The sequence below is a fragment of the Lichenostomus cassidix genome, chromosome 1Aa (assembly GCF_008360975.1).
Source record: "Lichenostomus cassidix isolate B80296 chromosome 1Aa, HeHo_3.0, whole genome shotgun sequence".
NCBI lineage: Eukaryota > Metazoa > Chordata > Aves > Passeriformes > Meliphagidae > Lichenostomus > Lichenostomus cassidix.
In genome coordinates, this window is record NC_139480.1 from 54,821,780 (window position 1) to 54,842,219 (window position 20,440).

At 54.1% G+C, this 20,440-nt stretch overlaps 1 protein-coding gene and 3 long non-coding RNA genes across 7 annotated transcripts; 2 read left to right on the top strand and 2 right to left on the bottom strand.

The window, feature by feature from the left end:
* Positions 1-868: 868 nt before the first annotated feature.
* Positions 869-7,403, bottom strand: LOC146443922 (uncharacterized). 3 transcript variants are annotated; one of them, XR_014849365.1, is made up of 5 exons: positions 7,308-7,403; positions 5,810-6,271; positions 5,288-5,596; positions 2,703-5,061; positions 869-2,119 (listed from the first exon to the last, which is right to left on the bottom strand). It is a non-coding gene; the product is annotated as an uncharacterized LOC146443922 (long non-coding RNA). The 3 variants fall into 3 exon arrangements; XR_014849364.1 differs by having other exon boundaries at positions 5,810-6,278; XR_014849363.1 differs by lacking the exon at positions 7,308-7,403 and having other exon boundaries at positions 2,703-3,899; positions 5,810-6,413.
* On the top strand, positions 1,522-2,462 carry LOC146443923 (uncharacterized). Its single transcript, XR_014849368.1, has 3 exons — positions 1,522-1,636; positions 1,898-2,142; positions 2,344-2,462. It is a non-coding gene; the product is annotated as an uncharacterized LOC146443923 (long non-coding RNA).
* Positions 4,677-6,318, top strand: LOC146443924 (uncharacterized). 2 transcript variants are annotated; one of them, XR_014849367.1, is made up of 2 exons: positions 4,677-4,735; positions 4,855-6,318. It is a non-coding gene; the product is annotated as an uncharacterized LOC146443924 (long non-coding RNA). The 2 variants fall into 2 exon arrangements; XR_014849366.1 differs by having other exon boundaries at positions 4,690-4,735; positions 4,850-6,318.
* A 3,666-nt stretch (positions 7,404-11,069) lies between the features above and the next one.
* On the bottom strand, positions 11,070-20,381 carry REP15 (RAB15 effector protein). Its single transcript, XM_085049112.1, has one exon. It carries the CDS (start codon positions 19,721-19,723, stop codon positions 18,983-18,985), a length of 741 nt encoding a protein of 246 aa, XP_084905238.1. The 5' UTR covers positions 19,724-20,381; the 3' UTR covers positions 11,070-18,982.
* Positions 20,382-20,440: the final 59 nt, after the last annotated feature.

Consider the following 20,440-nt stretch of genomic DNA (forward strand, 5'->3'; position numbering starts at 1 on the left):
TGTATTCCCTGGGGCTGTCCTTATGGAGAAAGGTTTCTTTATCTGCCCAGGGTTTATTCAGTGTACCTTCAAAATGATGGAAACTGATTTTATTGGAATGCCAGAGGTGCCAAATGCTTTCTCCAGCCAGAGCTCAGAGCCAGCCCTGTGGGAAGGGGTTCAATGCCCATTTTCCCAATCCCTCAAGGCAGCGGCTCCAGAGCACTTGCAGCCAAACATGCCTGAGGTGCCGAGCGCTGGCAGGAGGCAAATCCAGGGATTGGACAGCAGGAGTTTGCAATGCTCCTGTAATCCCAGACCTGGAGCTGTGCTTTAGAAGTCCCAGGAGATGCTGCCTCACTCAAACCCCACTTAAAACTCAGCATCCCTCCTGCACCCTTGGAATTACTGTTGCCTCCGTTGTTCCTCTTTCCCAATGACATGATGATTATTATTATAAATTCTCACTCCATAGTCCTTTGCTCCCGAGAGGTGGTGGTTTAGGAAAGCTCCTCCAGCCTGGGAAGGTGCTTTTGGCTCTGGACATATTCCCAGTCTCTGTGTTGTCCCCAGCAGAAGAGGCAGAAATGCCTTTCCCTCCTCCCTCCCTTCCTCTGGCTTTTTGAGGGCTCTCTGGGGGTTTGAGAGAGAAGTTCTTTGTCATACCAGGGCAGAATTATCTCTGGTTCCACTAAAAGCAGGAGGAATAATTTTATCCTTGCTTTTAGATATGCATTTTGTGTTTTCTCTCTTTTGCTGACACCATGTGGTGAAGCAGCAGCTCCCAGCTTTACAGTGGTGCTCCCTGGAATAATTTTTCTTGTAAAACAAGGAATTCCCTGCGGGAATCCCAGTCCCAGCCCCCCAGATCAATGTGCAGTTCAAGGTCTTACACCCTGACCAGGACAAGTTCCTTTTTCTAGATGTAGAAAATAAGGGAAAACTCAGACTGGATTGGAGCCAGAATCCAGAATGGAGGAAAGTGAGGCAGCGTGCTCAGCACAGGTTGGGGTTGGTACAGGGGGTGTTCCCCTTTGGATGACACCCGTGTGGAACAGATCCTTCTCTTCCTTTGTCCAAAGTCTGATGGCAAAGGTGTGAATAACTCACAAGTGGGGCCTGGAATGAAAACGGTTCTGTTAAAATTAGGCAAAGAATGCAATAAGAGAAAATGGGCATCCTTTTTATGTATGAAAACAGTAGGAAAAAATGTTGGAAAGGGACACTTATTTGGTGTCATCTTTCATTTTTTATGGATAAAACCCCTATAGTGAGCAATCAGAAGAGAAGTGTGAAAGCCAGGAGCCTTTGAATTCCACAGGGCACTTAATTTCCATTTTCTCCTCTCTCTATGCACAGGAAAAACCACTGAACTCGTCCTGTCTTTGCCAAAAGCTTTGGTATTTGAGCAGCAAAACCCAACGTGCTCCAGCCCCGCCAGCCTGCACTAGAGAGCCCCTTGTCCTGTCTGTGGTGTGGGGTAAGTTCCCAGTTGTCCCCAGAGTGTTGCAAATCCAGAGGGATCTGCCCTGGTTTCAGGCTGTCCTTGCCCTGGTCCCTGCAGTCCCCAATGTCTGAGACACAGAGAGAGCCCTGTCCAAAGTGGCCTTCTCCACCTTGTCAGGAATGTGGTGGCAGCCCCAGGAGCAGGTTGGAGGTGAGAACTGGGGCTGTGTTTGACACTGATCCAGGTCAGGTCAGTGTTTACCTGTGGGGGGTTTGGCCCCACACGCTGAGTTTAAACAGGATCAGGGTGACACATGCTGCATTTTGTACACCCTGAGGGTTTATATTCCCCACCCTGAGAGTTTATATTCCCCTGGAGATTTCCTGCCAGGATGTGGCATTGCAGGGGACAGAATTAAACCTGCTCATCCTGTGGGCATTGCTGGCCTTTGTCTCTCTGTTGTGCCATCAGACTGTAGGAATTTGCTGCTGTCACTGCTGCTGCCACCCCTTCTGGGGGCTGCATCCTCTGGCAGCCCTTCCCAGCCCCACATGTGAGCTCCAGTGGTGCCTCTGTGCTGTGTTGGGAGTGCTTGCTGGGAATGTGCCTCATCCCTGGGAGTATCCTTTTGCTCCCACGTGGCCAGACAGAGATTTTGGGCTTGTGAGCTTCAGAGTTGGATGGCAGAAGTCACTGAAAAGAAGAATGACAATGAGGTTTGTCCAAGTGGTGCTGTCAGACTCCACTTGACAGTGTCTGCTTTGTGTTGGAAGTGGTTGTGTATTTGCACTGCAGGGAATGAGTGTCCCTGTCCCAATTCAGCTCAACAGATCCCAAAGGCTCTTACAGGAATATTTTCTTTTTGACTTCCCTTTGACTCCACCCTGCCATGAACAATTCCTTGATTTCTCCTGGAGAAAACCTCATGGCAGAGGCAGTTTGCAGAGGACCCAGAGATGTGATTGGAGCAGAGAGTGCTGAGAGCTGTGTCTGCCTGTGCTGCCCTAGCCAGGCAATATCCACGTGGAACAGACTGGGGAAATGGGATTGGATGGAGCAAAATCCCCTCATGGAAGACATTTTCTCCTGTGCAGATCAGGCTTGGGGCAGGCTGTGAACTTTGGAAATCAACTGCTCTGCCCCCAGAAAGCATCACTGACATCAGCATGAATGACATGAGCTGTGCCCACTGCTCACCATTCACCCAACCAAAATCAAGAGCAAAGGTTGGTTTGGGTTTGAGAACTTGAAATAACTTTGAAACAGAAGAAATCACCTTTTTCTTCTTCTTTCTTTCTTTCAGATGCTGGACTTGCCTCTGTGGATGTGTGCTGAGCTCTCACTGCGGGGGACAGTCAGGCCTTAATGACTGTGAGTTTGTGTTTGTCTCACTGGGAAATTGGAAATAAGTATTAATTAATTGCGGAAATGTTTTGTGAAACCTTTCCCCTTTCCTGCCCCTCTGTGTGGGACAAGGGCAGAGAGAGCGAGCAGAGGAGCAGAGAAAGGCACTGCAAAGGGGCAAAGGGACCTCCCTGGTGTCACCAGGGCACCTGTGGGGAACAGAATGGACACTTTGGGGGCAAAATAGAGGTAATTCATGGCAGAGCTGTGGAAAGGTCTGAGTTCATCTACAGGGGATAAGTATGGGGATATTTTTGAGGAAAAGCTGAGGTGATGTGTACTGGGAGAGAATGCAAATTTTGGGGTTAAAAAAGCGTTAATATTATACATGAAGAAAAATGTAGGGGGTAAAATTGGATGTACTCTGTAGGGTACAGAATGAATATTTTGGAGTAAAAACGAGGTACTCCGAACTGGACAGGTGGGGAAAATTTTGGAGGCAAAACTTGACCAAATGTCTTAGAGAATGAACATTTTGAAGGAAAACTGAGGTGATGAGTAGTGGGCGTGTCAGGAAAATGCTGGGGCTAGATGGGAGATAATCTCTAGGGGAGAGCATGAACATAGTAAGGTGGTGTGAGGGAATCTGTTGTGGGAAGGTAGGGAAATTTTGGGAAGAAGAAAATCGTAGGAAATAATCTGTAGGGCAGAGAATGAACATTTGGAGGTAAAAATGAGATGTTCAGTAGCAGGCAGAGGGAAAATTTGGGGGGTAAATATTGAGAAAAGCTACATGGTAGAAAATCAATACTGAAATAAAATGAGGGAATCAGTAGTGGATAGGTAGGGGAGTTTAGGGGATAAAACTTGAAATAATCTAAAGGTTGACAATAGTTTTAGTTAAAAACGAGGTAATAAGTAATTTTTATTTTCTTTTTCATGTATTTATTTCTTAAATAAAATAATGGGTCATAAGTAGGGGGTGGTTTTGAGCTGATGTAATGAGTTCACCCACCTTGGCCCAAGTTGTGTTTGCCCAAAGTGGGACTAGAGGTGAAGGTCAATCCAAAGCCAACCCTGTTCAACCTCTGAATCCCAGGTTAAATTCTACAAGCTGCCCATTGAGGGACTAAAAAGACATAAAAATGGAGCCAAAAGCATTAAGAGGGTTCTGGGAATCCCATTACATTTTTGTCATAGCATTTTTAACAGATCTTTAAGCTTTGGATGACAACACTGCATCTCTCTGTTGGGATTATTCCCTGCATGGGCTGTGGGGTGTATTTAGGTTTGACTTCCATCCTGGTGGCCATGACACTGCTCAGGAGCTGGTAGCAAAAGCACTGTCAGAGCTCCTGGCAGGCACAGGCTGTTTGCCCCCAGAGTGGATCCAACTGCTGCCCACCAGCCTGGCCAGGAGGGATCTGCTTTGGCTCCTGTCTTCTGCCAGGGAAAGAATGTTTGCAGTTGATTCCGATGAGATGCCAGCAGCCTCATCTCCTGGCAATTCTTGGGCAGCTGATCCCCTCTGCCACCGCTCCTGCTCTCAGCTCCCACCCACCCAGTGCCAACTGTGTGGAGGAGAATTTGTCCTGCCAACAGCAGGAAGACACAAGCACTCACACCCTGGCACTTGGATTGTCCCTTTGGGGGATGCTGCTTGCTGAGATTTAGGTAATTCCACACGTTTGGCTGCTGAAATTTCCCAGCCCAGGGGCTTTAACTGACAGCACAGCACAAAGATTGTGCTCTGTGTGGTGCCCAGATTTGGGTTTCAGTATCAGCTTTGCTTGTTTATGTGAATTATACCCTTAGCCCCAAATTCCCTGCTGAATTCCTGCTGAAATAACCTCCCAATGCCCCACGGAGTGCGGATATTTCCATGCAGAGCTGCTGCTTTAACACCAGCCGTGTCAGGACCAGCAGAGGTTCCAAGGAAGCTCAGTGGGATCAGGACAAGGACAGGTTTGTATTCCACAGAATTTACGAGTTATAACCCTCATCCCCCCAGCCCCAGCAATGGCCCTGGGGGGCACTTGACAGAGTTGCCTGAAATTCAGCTGATTTCACCCCCGTGAGGTCAGGCTCCAGTTGACACTTGAAAGCAGGAGAAGGCGGTGGTCAGACACACCCCTAGCCCATGCTGAGGCAGCCCCTGTGCCCAGGTGAGGATGTCTCTCCCTGCAGAAGCTGATTTCGTTTCAGAGCCTCAGGAGTGGCCTCTGGAAGTTCTTCTCCCTGAGGAAAGGGATGCACATCCGTGCCTTCAGCACACCTCCAGCATGACCCACCTGTGAAAGCTTTCCATGGGTTCTGTGGTTCCAGCTGGCTCCCTGAAAAACTCCAAACTTAACCAAACAAAACTTCATCCAACTCTAACCGTTTATTTTAAGGCATCTCTGAGGGCTATTGCTTGGGATTTGATTTCTGTGAGGGAAGATTGCCTTAGCTTTAATGCTGCTGATGGCTGATGTCCCCAGGCTGGAAGGGAAGGGAGTGGGGGTGGGTGGGACATACCTGGCAGCTGTGTGGGAGCTCCGGGAGGTTGGCACCAGCACTTGCTGTCTGAGCCTCTCCACAAACACAACAAGCTGACATTCCCAGGTGCCAGCTGTTCCATGGAGTATTTTTGGGGTGTCAGTGGGGTCTGCCTGGGGTGAAGCATCTCCAGGTACCTATTCAGAGCAGCCCATGGCTGAGGAACTGCAGGCAGCCCTTTATCCGTGTCCATCAGAGCGCTGCCCGGGCATCCCAGTGCCCAACCCCGGGACGTGTGTTCTGCATGCTCTGTGCCACAGGCAGGACCCTGCAGGCACAGCTCCTGCCCTGGAAATATGAAGGACAAGAGGTGCTGGTCCCCCTTCTGTGGCTCCCGACCTTCTCCCACCCTGCATTCCCAGCCAGCTAGGACACACGGACAACACACCAAGGAACATTCCTGGCAGTGAGCAGGAGTCACCAAGGGCTCTGTCCAGCTCCGGGCCTGAAAAATAGACCCAGCCTCAGCAGCTGCCATGATTTTGGGCTGGAAATACTCACCTGCAGGAAACACCCCTCTGCAGGTGGGACCAGCTCTGACACTCTACAGAACAACTTCTGCCATGGACCAAGTGAACCCTCAGGACTCATCTTGCTCATTTCTCCCTGCAAAGGGACATTGCATGAGCACCTTGACAGCTGTTGGGTAAATCCTGGAAAGGGCAGGAAATCAAGTTTATTGGAAAAGCTTTGTGCTGTCATGTCAGGTGCCAGCCAGGTCTGCCCTAGAACTATTTTAGGGGCTGGTGTGTAAAGCAAGCTGCACTAGTGTTTGCATAGGAATTACCTTGTTAGCAGCAGCAGCCATTTCCATCCCAGGCAGGACCTTCCTCATGACCCTGAGATTAGCTCATGTGCTGGGAGCAGCATGCTGAGAATGCCAGGATTCTGAGTTCAGATGAGCCAGTCACTTCTCCTCATTGGACTTGATAATCCTCGTGGGTCTTTCCAAGTCAGAATCTCCTATGCTCTGGAAATAAAGAGTAATGAGTTTTCACTGCCTTTTGAAACCCTGAAGTTTTTCCAGGGGAGAGTGCGAGCCACAGAAAAATGGGCGGGGAGCGGAGAGAGAGCATCAGGGTCTCAGGCGGCAGGTGTGGGATGAGTGGCTGGAGCAGAGCGAGCCCCGGCAGGACTGAGCACCCTGCCCGGAGCGGCTCCGGCCGCCCTCGGCGATGCAGCCCCGCTCGGGCCGCGGGGGTGCGGTGGGCAGGAGCGCCCCGGGGGCGCGGCGGGCACGGGGGAAGAGAAGGCGGGCGCTGCTCTGCCCGGGGGGCTGCGACGGGAGCGCGCACCGGGGGCTGCATTGGCCGCGACGGGAGCGCGCACCGGGGGCGGACGGGTCGGGGCGGGAGCGCGCACCGGGGGCTGCATTGGCCGCGGCGGGAGCGCGCACCGGGGGCGGACGGGTCGGGGCGGGAGCGCGCACCGGGGGCTGCATTGGCCGCGGCGGGAGCGCGCACCGGGGGCTGCCCGGCCGCCCCTGCCCTGCCTAGCGGGAGACCCCGCGCTCGCGCCGTCGCTCCGTGTCCGCCAGGCGGCGCCCTTCAGCACAGGAGGCGCTGAGGGAGCGGTGGCGCCTGGCGGGTTCCGGGCCGACACGGGCAGTCCCCGCGCCCCGTCCGCTTCCAGACGCGACCCAGCGCCTGCTCCGGGAAAGAGCCGCCGTCCTGCCGGCATCGGCACCGGCGCAGCCCTGGCTCCTCGCGGTCGCAGCGGGACGGTGCCCAGAGCCCCGGCGGGACCCCAGCCCGGCGCCAGCTAGAGCCGGAGCAGGAGCGACAGCCGCCGGGCTCGGCCCCAGCGCCCGTCCCGGAGCAGCTCCTCCCGCTCGCGGCGATCCCGGTCCGTATCGCAGCCCCAGTCCCCCCTCGGTCCTCCGGCCCCGGGACCCGCACCCCGCCCGCCCGGGCAGCACCGGCTCCGCCCGGGATCCCCATCAGACGCCGGCAGCACCCCGACCCGAATTCCCGGGCTCGGATCCCGGTACCGGCCCCACCTCAGCGCCTCGGGCTCCCCGCAGCGCCGAGAACAGCCCCCGATGCGAAGGTGCACGCAGCGCACCGAGCGAGGGTCCCGCCACATCCCGAGATGAATATCCTCCGCACGAAACCGAGCAGGCGCGAATGCGCCGGGGGTTGTGGGCGCGGCGGGGCGGGGCGGGGCCGGCGCAGGTGTGAAGGGCGGGGCGGCGCAGGTGTGGAAGGTGAGGCCGGCACAGGTGCGCGGGGCCCCAGAGCGCCTGCGCGGGGCGGGGCCGAGAAGATTTAAACCCCGGGAAGGGGGTTAGGCGCCATTTGCCCCCCGGCGTTCGGAGGGGGAGGTTGCGGCCGGGCTGGGCTCTATATCTCTTTTCCTCTGTGTTTCTTTTCTTCCATACTTCCCTTCTTCTATACTTCTCTTCTTCTATACCTCTCGTTTCTCCCCCCTTTCCTCCCCGTCCAAACCCTCCCCTCCCTCCCCCCCGGGCGGTCTCCCCCGGCCCCCCATCCCTATCCTCCTACAAAGCCCAGCGCTACCCTACGCTTCCATCCTCCTTCTCCTCCTTCCACCATTCCTTCCCCCCACACCCCGGCTGCCCCCTGTCCCTGCTCCCCTTCCCCCCCTTCCCCCCCTTCCCCTCACCTGCCCGCAATTATCCCTCTCCTACCTCCACCCTTCCTTCCCCTCCCCGCACTGTGGCTCCCCGTGCCCCTTCTCCATGCCACCTTCCCCTCCCCCCCTCCTTCTCCCCCACTTGCCTTCGATCCTCCCCTTCCTTCCTCTGTCCTTCCTTCTCCCCCCCACCTCCCTCTGCCCACACCCCCTGCACACACCGAGCCACCCCACCCACCCCCACCACCCCGCTGCTCCCCTATTCCCGTCCTCCATTCCCCCCTCTCTCTTTCCCCTGCTGCCGCGGGGCTCGGGGTGCTGCAGAATAAAGCCCAGAGGGCCGGAGCGCGGCGTCCCCCTCCCTCCCTGGAACCCCCACACGGGGCCGGGCCCGCTCGGCGGGTCCGCCCCATACAGGTCAAAAACACCGCCCGACACCGCCGGGGCTCCGGCTTTCCCCACATCACACTGGGGCTCCCCGGGAGGGTCGGGGCTGGGTGTTGGGGGGGCCCCCTCCTTAGGAGGCGGTCCCGGGGGGGCGGGAGAGGGAGGGGGCCCCTCCGGAGGAGGGGGTCCTGGGGGGAGTCGGGGTGGGCCCCTCCGGGACGGGGAGGGGGCGGGGACTGGCCCCTCCAGTCCCCGCCCCTCTCCTGAGGGGACCCGCCCCGGTCCCCTCCCCGGGACCCCCTCCTCCGGACCGGGGCCTGGGGGAAGGAGGAGGGGTCACGTCACTCTGCAGCGTGAACACACACACAGATCACCAGTCAAACAAACGGCCCCTCCCGTCTGCCCCTCGGCCCCGGTCCGGAGGAGGGGGCCGGGGAGGGGGGCGGGGACTGAGGGGGAAGCCCCCCAGTCCCCGCCCCTCGCCCTCCCCCTCCCCGAGGGGCCCACCCCGGTCCTCCCCGGGACCCGGGACCCCTCCCTGGAGGGGGCTCCCTTCCTAACCCCCCCCCAGGACCCCTCCTAAAGGTTCCCCCAGCACCCCCACCCCCAGGAACCCCCTCCTAAGGAGGAGGCCCACCCACCCTCGGACCTCCTCCTGAGGAGGGGGCCCACCCTGACCCCCCCCGCGGAGCCCCCAGTGCGGGCGCAGCCCGTGTCGGGGCCCCAGCGAGGGCGGGGTGCGCCGGGCTCCGGCCCTCTGGGCTTTATTCTCCGGCGCCCCCAGCCCCGCGGCTGTGGGGAAAAGAGGGAGAGAGGGGGATGGAGGATGGGAACAGGGGGCAGAGGGGGTGGTCAGGGTGGGACAAGGACGGAGGCAGGTGGGGAGAGAAGGAGAGGGGAGGACGGGGAATGAGGAGGAATAGCAGAAGATTAGGAGGGGTAGGGAGAGGGGTCGGGGTGCGGATTGAAACGGGAGGGGACCGGAAAGGTCGGGTCGGGAAAAAAGGGAAGGTGGACAGAAGAGGGGGAGTAGAAGGGGTAGAGGAGTAGGGACAGGAGAGAATGGAGGGCTGGAGGGGTTGTGTTTGGGGAAAGAAGGTTTGAGGGGGGAGGGAAGGGAAGAGGGAGGAAGAAGGGGAATAGGTAGAAGAGGACGGAAGGGTGGGGGGGGGGTCGTGTGTGAGGAATGAAGGGAAGGGAAGAGGGAAGAGGGAGGAAGAAGGGGAAGAGGTAGAAGAGGAAGGAGGGGCAGAGGGCGAGGCAGAAGCCCCCGCGCCTCACTCGGGCAGCGCGGACAGGGAGCTCCTGCCCGCACCTTGCCCTGAGAGCAAATGGAGGCCGAGGCGATTCCCGGGGTTTAAATGACCTCGGCCCCGCCCCGAGCAGCCCCGCACACCTGAGCCAGGTCCATCCCCGCCCCGCAGCCCCGCAAACCTGATCCAGGTCCATCCCCGCCCTGCAGCCCCGCACACCTGAGCCAGGTCCATCCCCGCCCCGAGCAGCCCCGCACACCTGAGCCAGGTCCATCCCCGCCCCGCAGCCCCGCAAACCTGAGCCAGGTCCATCCCCGCCCCGCCCCGCCGGTACCGCCCCGAGCCCCGGCCCGCCCTGCCGGCACGGCGCAGGACCATCGCCCGCCGCCCCGCCCCGCTCACCTGGGCCGCACCGGGGTTCGGGGTTCGGCTGCGGGGTTCGGGTCCTGCCGGTGTCCGCTGGGGGTCCCGGGCCGGAGCACCGGGGCGGCAGTGGGGCTGGCACGGGCCGGGATCGCCGCGGGCGGGAGGAGCTGCTCCGGGACGGGCGCTGGGCTGAGCCCGGCGGGTGCCGCTCCGGCTGCGGCCCCGGGATCCCCCAAACCCCGACCGTCCCTGCAGCACCAGGGCAATTTTTAAAATATTTTTTATCCGGCATAGGCAGATAATTCTCATAGAGAAACCCCAAAAATAAAGGATATGGGGTCAGGGAAGGAGGAGGTGTGTGGAGGAGGGGCCCGTCAATGTTTTGCTTTAAATTTAAAACGCATTGGGAAAAGTCAATCTGTGTAACAGCTCCTTTCTGATCCTGGACTGGCTTTTGTGTGATCGGCTGTGATTCCAGCTGCTCCCACGGGATTTTCAGCCTGTGGGACTGTGAAATGCCAGGTGCTGAGCACGACAGAAAATCATGGGAAAACTCTCCGGATTAGGCAGTATCCCGAAGCTGTGGCAGTGCCCAACATCCGTGGCTGGAATCTGGGGGGTCGCAGCACAGCCCTTCCATGGTGTCCCCAGGGAGCTGACGCTGCCCAGCACTCCTGGCTGAATCTGGGGGGTCCCAGCACAGCCCTTTGTTGTGCCTCTGTGCACCTGGCACTGCCCACCATCCCTGAGCAGGGTTTGGGGGCTCCAGCACAGCCCCCCAGCACGTCCTGTTCCTTCCTCAAGGCCCCTTCAACCAGGATCATTTTTTGGGGTGGAGGCACCCAAACCCAGCAGAATTGGCTTTTACCAGTTTGGGGAATCTCCCCTCTCCCTTCACTGAATTCCCAATACCAGAACCCAGCCTGAGGCTCAACTCCCCACCCCTCAATCTCTCCAAGGAATTGGACTTGGGTTTCCCAATCCAGCAGGGCAGGAATGCTGTTCTCATTGTGTACCTTAATTGCTGTAATTGCTTAAGAAACAATTCAAAGAAATTAAAAGAATGAAGAGACAATAAAGAAGAGCTGCCAGCTCCAGCCGAGGAGTGCTCAACCCCCTTCTCAATGAGTTGCTTTAATTAACCACAGAAAATGAATCCATTAAAACCACATCGATTCAGTTTTATTCTTTTTAATCGAGTTCCAGAGAAATATTGCAGAATATCAAATATATTTTTTAACACCAAAACCTATTCTAGGAGATATACAGGGCAGGGTTGCACTGCACTCCCAAACTAAGGAGAAGTGGGAGAAAAGACAAATCCAGATTGAGATTCCTGGGAGATTGGTGCAGCTTCTGCCAGCCCAAACAATCCTTGCTCTGAACACACACCTGGGAATCCCAGGAGCCTTGGACGCCATCAGTATCTTCATGGGCCTTCTCATTAAAAGCAGATTTCCACTGAGAATTAATAAAATACAGAAAACCCAAGGGAAATGTAAAGGAGCAGCTGCCCCAGCCCAGCAGGTTGCAGCATCCAAGAGAAAATGAACAGAAAGATTATGGATTGGGAGCATCACCAATCCTCAATCCCTCATGGGTGGAATACCACTCTGCTTTGGTTTAGAAATCCCCTCTTTTCTTAGTGGGCAAAGCCTTCAACTTTGCTTCCAGGTGACCAAGTTCCCAGCTGTGGCCACCGCAATTCTATTTCACTGTGCCCACAGCAGGATCCAGGAGAACATGGAGGGTGTGATCCTCTGGGAATGTTGCCGAGGAACCACACTGCCCTCATCTCTGACTGCAGCACAGAGGGAGATCTCTTCCCAGCAGCTCTGGCTGTGCTCCGTGTCGTCCCGATGGCTCCCAGGCTGACACAGCACGGCTTCCTCTGCCCGCTGCCTTGGGGAGCATCCCGAAGGTGCCACCTCAAAAGGAGCCTCTTACGGACACAGAGTCTGCGATTCGGTGGAAGAAAAGGAGTTCTCAGCCTCTGGCATCTCCCGCTCCATTGGCACTGACAGCAAACACGGCTTCAGCCTCGGCAAGACACGGAGAGTCAGAGATTTTACAGATCCTGGTCTCCCCTCGGCCTTGCTGCAGGCACAGCCTGACAGGGAGAGGGAAGGAAACAGGTCAGGAGGGACAGGCCGCTCCCAGGAAATCATCCTAATCCATCGAGCATTCCACACAGCTGGACGAACTGCCCGAGACGCTCCTTTCCCTGCCAACTGAGGGCTCAGGAGGGAAGTACAGGCTGGGCTTCTTTCCCTGACTCAGCCGTCGTGCCTGAGGCCTGGAACAGCAGCTGCGGCTGCTGGTCACTCTTGAAGCCCTGGCAGAAGCCACCTTGTCCAGGGTGTCGCTGTCAGGAGGCCATGCCTGCAAAATCAGGGGGAAAAAAAGGGATGAACCTCGGAGCTCCTGGAGTTAGCCAAGAGCTTTGCCAAAAGACTGGAAGAAAAACTCACATGCCTGGCAGTGATAAAAACAGACAGAAAAAATGCCACACGTGATGATGAAAAGAGAATGGAATGATTGGAACAATTTTCAATGGATTAGAGGAAACAGCCTCATGGGATACCAGGGGAGGTTTAAGAGGGATATTGGGAAGCTTCCTAGTGGAAAGGCTATCCAGCCCTGGCACAGCTGCCCAGGGCAGAGGGGAGGCCCCATCTCTGGAGGGATTTAAAGCCACGTGGATGTAGCACATGGGGACACAGGGCAGCGGTGGCCTCGGCAGCGCCAGGGAATGGTAGGGCACCGTGATCTCAGAGGGCTTCTCCAACCTGAACAATTCCATGATTCCAAGACTACTCTGTACATAGCCAGCACAGACAAACCTGTGCCTGCTGCAAGCATCATTTCACTTCCTCTCCTTTGCTTGGCTGCCAAATATTCCCTGGAGATAGGGAACATGGGAGCAGTCCTTGCTGCAGGACAAGCCAGCAGGATTAGATCAAATACCCTTCAGAAAGAGCTAACAGCATCCAGCCAGCCCTGTCCCCAGCTGCTTGGGAAGCTCCCAGTCCCTTCCAGCAGCAAATGAGAGGGAAATCACCTCGTGCCCCAGGACAATGACACGAGAGCTGTGGGGAGAGAGCAGCAGAGGTGGGAGAGGAACGGCAACACCAGAGGTTTCCAAAGGGAACTCCTACCAAATCAACCTCCAGGGCCTGTGGAAAACGTTTTCCAACTGAGCTGTGAGTCAATCTCTTCCTGTCCTCCACTTACAAACCTTTCAGCCACTCTGGATGGAAGGTCCCCTCCATGTCCATGGATGTGGCTTTTCCTTCACCGCCCCTGCAGTCCATGGGGAGCTAAAAGAGAAGGAAAGGAGTGAACAGGGAATAAAGTATCCATAAATACAGCAGATATTGCCACATGCCCTCACCAAGGCCATGCAACTAATAACTCCCCAAGTTATTGTGCTTAAAGTCCTGTTTAGCTAGGAAACGTGAAAGATTCCTGGTCCCCATCCCAGACACCTTTCTTTTGCAGGACCTGTCACCCTGGAGTGCCAGGACAAGCAGGAATGGCTTTTCACTGACACAGGGTAAGGATAGATGGGATATCGGGAAGAAATTCTTCCATTTGAGGGAGGTGAGGCCCTGGCACAGGGTGCCCAGAGAAGCTGTGGCTGCCCCTAGATCCCTGGCAGTGTCCAAGGCCAGGCTGGACACTGAGGCTGGGAGCAAGCTGGGATAGTGGAAGATACCTCAGCCCATGGCAGGAGGTGGAGCGGGATGAGCTTTTAAGGTCCCTTCCAGCCCAAACCATTCCGACATTCCATGGTTCTGGCTGTAGCGGAAGCCCTGCTGGAGCCAGTATCGCCTCCCAGGTCTCCCTGCCCAGAGTCCCCTCATGGTGCTCAATTCCAGCCCTTTGCTCCATGCCCCTCACGGTGCCCAATTGCTGATTTGTGCCTGGGCCTGCCTAAACATCCATCATGCAGAATTCCAGGGCTTGTTCCTTCTTTCTCAACTACCATTCAGTTCAGCTGGAACCTCTGGGAGTTAGGAACCTCTCCCATGGAGAGCTGGAGGCTTCAGGGAGAGCAGAGTTCGTCTAATCCCAGCTGATACCTGGTTCTTCAGCTCCTCAGCACAGATCCATCAAAGGCACTGGTGACCTGGAGCAGCTGGAGCCGGGGCTGGCAGGGCCCTGCTGGCTGCTCCTCGTGATTCATTCCCTGGCTGCAGCTGAGAGCAGGCAGTGTATGGACACAGGGTTGGCAGGCAGGTGCTGTGCCCCCGGAGGATTTAATCAGCAACTCGGATCACCTCCTGCTCCCTGAGGTGTCCCGAGGTGCCCTCACCACCCAGAACAAACACCCAAGCCGGGAGCTACCACCCCATGGATCCATGCATTGCGTGGAGCATTTTTCCAGCCTCTGAGAACAAATGTATTTTTCTGTCCTTCGTTTGCAGAGCCTGAATGACGAAGCTCCAGCTCTGGCGAGCCATGTAAACCCAGGAGATTGCTACGGAAATGGTGGGAAACAAGGATGCTGCACAGTCCACAGGCAGGGAGCAAGGGGCTCCTCCCTGAGCAGATATTTAATGCATCCTCTGGCCATTTTTCCAGCTGATACCTGCTGTGCATAAAGATAAGGTGGCCAAAAGCAACTCTCCATTACTGGGTCAGTGACAATGTCCTCTGCCCTGAGGCAGCTCTGCTGATTCCAGCTCTGCGCCTGCCCATCTCACCTGGGTGATTTTCCAGCTGTCTGTTAGCAGGGGTCACTTGTCACATGGGTAAGGACAGCACACAGCCAGGCCAGCAGCTCTGTGCTGGCAAAGTGATACATTCAGCTCCATTTCACACCTGGATTGCCCACTCCTGTGCATTCTGCAGGGAAATGCAGCAGGCCCTGGGATTTGGGCTCCTAGCCGTGCGCAGCCTGGGCTCACTTTCACCTTGGTCCCTTGGGTTTCTGTCCACAGCAAATCCTGACATACAAGTGTCCATGGATCACATACAAGTGTCCTTCCCTGCCCCTGCTCCAGGCAGAGGAAGTGCTGATCCTCCGAGCAAGACCCCTGAGCGAGGCCAAGTTCATCGACTGCTTCCAGAAAACCAAACTGACTTTTAACCTCTTGGTAAGACATGGAGGAGTTTCCATCCCATGCAGGAATAGGGCCTTTCCTTGTGTATCCCAGCAGTGAGTGTTTAGAGTGAAATTTGGATGGAAAACACTGCCAAGGGACAAGGGTGTGAATTCTGGGTTCTTCAGAACCCAGGACAAACATTGTGCCAGGCTGTGCAGGTTTTCTGGGACAAGCTCTTAAACCAAAACTAGAAGCATCAAACCCACGATGGGACAGAGCAGCCAGAGGGTTACAGTTCCTGGGTCTTTTCAGATCCAGGCGTGGGAAGTCTCTGCTTGACAGGAATTGAAGTCCCCCATTTTCCTGGTATTCCTGGCTCCTCTCTTTCTCCCCTGCCAGACCCTCTGTATTAAGGAGGGGATAATAAGCAGGAGCATAAAGATGTTCCCAGTGCTGCCAGCTCTGCTCTTCCCCTCTCCCCTTTTCCAGCAGAGCTGGCTGTTGGAAATGGCATTCCCTAGGGAGTTAATCCCAGCAGAAAGGAAAAGAGGAACCCACACCATGGGTAGGACCAGGGGTCTGGCTGCTCAAACACCAAAGCTTTTGGCAAAGATGGGACGAGTTAAGTGGTTTTTCCTGTCCTGAAAGAGAGGAGAAAAGGAAAATTAATCCCACTGTGGAATCAAAGACCCCTGGATTTAATATTTCTCTTCTGATTGCTCACTGTGGAGTTTTACCCATAAAAAATGATAGGTCTCACCAAATCAAATTAAAAGTGCCCTTTTCCAGAATTTTGTTCCAGGCATTAAAAGGATGTTAATTTTTCTTCTTGCTTTCTTTTCCTAGTTTTAACAGAACCATTTTCATCCCTGACACCACTCATCAGTTGTTCAATCCTTTGGCATTGGATTGGGACAAAGTAAGGGACACACCTGGATCACAGGAAATCCTCTAAAACCTGAGGGAGAAAAACTACAGGAAATGCATGAAGATAGATCCCTTATTTACAGGTTTGGATTTATTTTCTAAAGCCTTCTCTGCACTTGGATGCTCTTTGCACTTGGCTTTCTTTAAAAGAATGGATTTGCTGCTAAACATATCTCAGGCCCACATTTGATGAGGATAAGCTGGGATAAAGTCAGACAGGGAATAGCCAGGGAGATGCAGGGCCTGGGAACATCAAGGATGGAGGAGGAACAGGGTTTACTTTCCTTGTTTAGATCCATCAGCACTGTGAGCTTGGAAAACACAGGGTACCAGATGGATTCAGGCAGGAGCAGGATGACTCCAGGATAAGGGGAATCTGGTCCCACTCCAGGGCTGTGCCAGTAAAGGAGGGAAGTTTTTTAGTGTTTTTATTGCATTTGGGAACAATCCTTGCTGCCTGGAGGGAATTCAGACAAGTGAGCTCTAGGAGCTGTGGGATTCTTTGCTCTTGCAATGGCAGCAGTCCAGACAATGACATTTCCTGGAACAGATCCTCCCTATAAATGGGAGCTACAGCAAAGCTCAAGCCCTCATTTAGAGACCCTTGGAAGAGCAAAGGTGAGGTGGGATTACCTGGAGCCCCAGGGCACTGAGGTGGAGAGGATGAAGAAGCAGACAGCAAACAGCTTCCACTGCTTCTCACTTCTCAGCAAGGGGAGCAGCCCCAGAATTTCATGTCCAGTGTCTCCTCCAAGCAAAGCAGGTGAGCAAACAGGCACTCCAAGACTGACTTCCAGCAGCACAGACCTGCTGGGAGGAACTGGACTCCAAGGACAGATTTCAATAATTGCCTTCCCACTTGCCTGTCATTTTTCCCATCCACATTTTCCCTTCCCAGTGGGATGCAGGTGCCACCCTCCAGAGGCAGGAGAACTGCCTAGCAATCCAGTACCAAACCCGCCTGGAAAGCCCAGGATTCCAGGAGCCAGCAGCCACTTCTCTCGGATTTTCTGCTTTGCTTCACAGGTGCTTTTCTGCCAATGTTTTCTTACTAGAAAAACCAAACCAGAACCCTCTAGCTGGTGACACATCAACTACTTTGCATTACTTACTTAGTTAATTTGATTACAGCCTTTTTTCATGTCTGTGCAAGAAATAAAGGATTTTGCACATTAATCACCTGTGTTTGAGCACATAGTCATTAACCTTGAAAGAGACAAACTGTAAAACCCTATAAAGGGAAGGTTCCAAAAAAAAAAAAAAAAGAAAGCCTGTTAGATTTGTTTATTGAAGTACTTATTCTCTTTTGAGTTTGGTGAAAAACTGCTGTATTTGACTAGTTCACTCCTAGTCTCCATTCTTCTCTCTATCACTCCAACCTCCTCTTTTTACCTTTATTTTGTGCACCTTCTTGTGAAGGTCAGGTGAACATGAGGCTCTTCTAATAAATAAAAAAAAAGCCCATTTTTCAGTGAGTCAGCTTTTCTACAGAACTGAATAGCTGAAATCACACTAGTTACACCAACGTAATGCAAAATTAAAGTTTTCTGCAGGTCTTTTATAAACCAGTATCAATCCTGCTGCAGTATTGATTATGCTGTTAGTTTAAACAGGCAAAAAACCTCCAATCCCCCCCAGCTATGCAGGCTCTCTATGCAACACCCCAGAACTGTCCCCTCTGTCCCACCACACCCAGCCACACGCACAGAACACAGTGACAGCAGCTCTTTAAAAACAATTCTCAGTGAACCGTTTCAGGACTGAAAGACCACCCTTCTCCAAAGCTACATTTGTGACTCGGCAAAAATGTCACAGTTCTCTGGGTTTGTTTTTATTTCAGCTCCTCTTTCAGACTCCCTGCCTCTGCCATGGAATGCTGCAAACCCCTGTGCCATTGATGCCTCTTCAGACTCTTTTTTAATGGCTCTTCAAGTAACAGGCCCTGTTTCTCAGCTCTCACAGCTGCCCCCATCTTATAACTCAAACAGTAAATAGTGAAGGATGAATGAGTTTTCAAATTTATTTTTATTCTGTTAAATGACTAAATTTATACGAAAACTAGAGGCAGAGGAGTTTTGCACTGACAAGACTATTCAGACAGCTCTAACCAAAGTGAGTTTACCAGTTTGAATACGGATCAGGTCCTCCTTCGCTGGTTAACAGTTGCTGAAATAAAGTAATTACAATTGTATAGCCCAAAGGCCTCACTTAGTCCAGTAAAAGCTGAGGGAAATAGAATATATCAAGCCCAAAAATACCATCAGCAGCTAAGCTACTGAAAAGAAATTCCAAGTGAAATAATCTTGCCTCCTACAGATTTGCTTTCTGCTGTGAGTAGTCAGGAGCTGCCTCTGTTGCTGTGAAGAGGAAAAGGTCCCACCCACGTCAGGCCTGGGTTTGGTCCCCACTGCTTAATTTTTCCCAAGGTTTCCTGAACATCTGCGCCTACCTTTTGCCACACCTTGCCCTGACACAGCCACTGAGCTTTGCAGCTGGCCCCAGCCCTTCCTTCTGTTCACAGCCCCAAGGGCCCATGGAGCCTGGCACCAATTAGGGGGCAGGTAATGAGTAAGTCTCTCACAGAGCCCATTTCTAGCACTGGGAAGGGCTTTTCCTCTTAATTGAAACCAGCTCACTCCTCCAAACCAGTCTTTTTAAGGCCTGGTATTGTCCTTCACGCTCACTGCAACTCTTCTGACCAGCACTGGCACATTTTCATTATTATAGACATCCTCCTAGGACAGAAAAAAATCTGCCACACAGCAAACAAAGGCCAAGAGCCAAATCTACCAGGACCTCCCCAGAGCTCTGGCTGATAAAGCTTTCAGCAGCTCCAGCCAAGACTTAATGTCTGGCGAACAAAATGTTCTGGAAAAACATCGTGCCTTCTATAAACACATTTTTTCTGGCAGGTCCATCCTGTTGTTTTAAAACCTGGAGAGGCTGACTCAGCCTGGCTTCTGCAGGAGCTAAGGGAACGCGATGGGTCGAGGGGAAGGGTGAAGGGAATGGAGCACAGGAAGGGAAGAGAGAGGCACAGCTGAGCTGCACGCAGCCCCTGGCGCTGCACAGAGCCCCTGCTCCCGCCCAGCTGCTCACACAAAGTTTATGTACACGTTGCCCACATCCTTCAGCCCATTTTTGGTGCCCAGGCAACTCTCCAGCATGTCTTTTGCGGGCAGGAAGCTGTCAGTGCTGGTGACAAATTGCCGTAGCGCATTCCTGCCCGACAGGCGGCATTTTTGCTCCTCCTTGGCGACGCTGTCCAGCAGGACTCCTCGGATGTCCTTGGGCTTCCCTGGCACGCCGAACATGATGAACAAGCCCAGGCAGTCCCGTCCCACCAGGCGGCAGAACTCGGCCAGCTTCTGGAAGCTGTTCATGTTCTGGAAGCACTCGTCAGCCAGCGCGGCCTCCCGGCAGCACTCCTCAGCAGAGCTCTCGCTGCAGGACAGCTCGGCCTCCTGCAGAGCCTGCACGGCGATCTGCAGCTTGACCTGCTTGTCAGAGCCACACAGAGTCCAGATCCAGTCCACCCCGAACAGCGAGGACTGCTGCTTGGTCATTTTGCTGGTCACGATCTGCTCCTCCACGCCCTTTCCCACGCAGAAGCTGATGAAATTGACCAGGAAGATCTCACTCAGCGTGTTCGTGGCTGGCTGGAATTTGCTTTGAGGATCCACAAAACCGAGATAGTCCTTCAGTCTTTGAGATGCGTGGAGCACGCCCTGGCTGAAGACTTCACAGATGACCAGAGTTTCAGCCTTGTTCTCCTGGTTGTCCTCCTGGGAGACCTTCTGGCCCATTTTCTGTGCTGGAGGAGGTCGTTTCCACATGCAGACTGCCTCGGGGAAGAACCTTTATTTTCCAGTGAAGGCTCTGCATGTGCTGGGCTCAACCAGACCTGTCCATGGATAGCTGCAGCCTTCCAGGTGAAGGTGATGGCAGAGCTGAGCTCTGTGAGCCTGCAGGGCTTTCTCCTGGGTGTGTTTCTCCACAGCTGACTGAGCAGGGACCAACCCAACAGGCCCTGTAGCTTTCACACCTACTGAATTCATCTGTGCTTGTTTTCCTTATTGTTAATTCCGGCACCATTTATTTGGCTGATGTTATCTCATTCCAGTCTGATCTTATCTTCTTGGATCTCCTTTCTAGGACTATTGCAGAGAAGCCATTTTTTTGGCACATGGTGTTGCCTGGAGATGAAACCACCTTTTTCTTTTAATCTCCCAGAGAAGGGAATGACACCTGGGACCAGAGAGTCCCTTTTGCAGCAAGAAGGGACAGAGCACCCTGAGAGGGCTCCCTGTGGAGCACACACCAAGCAATGATGATGCCACTTCTCACCACACCAAACAACCCACAGTGGTTCAAATCTGGATCCCAGAAATAACTAAAAAGTCTTGATATAGTTGATTTCTTAGCTGTTAGTCAAGCCCTGCTGCAGGCACTACTGACAAACGAACTAATGAGTCAACAAAAAAATGTGTGGTTTTGCCCCCTTTTCTTCCTTTGTTTCTTAAATAGAACAAAACAAGCTTCCTAGGAAAATC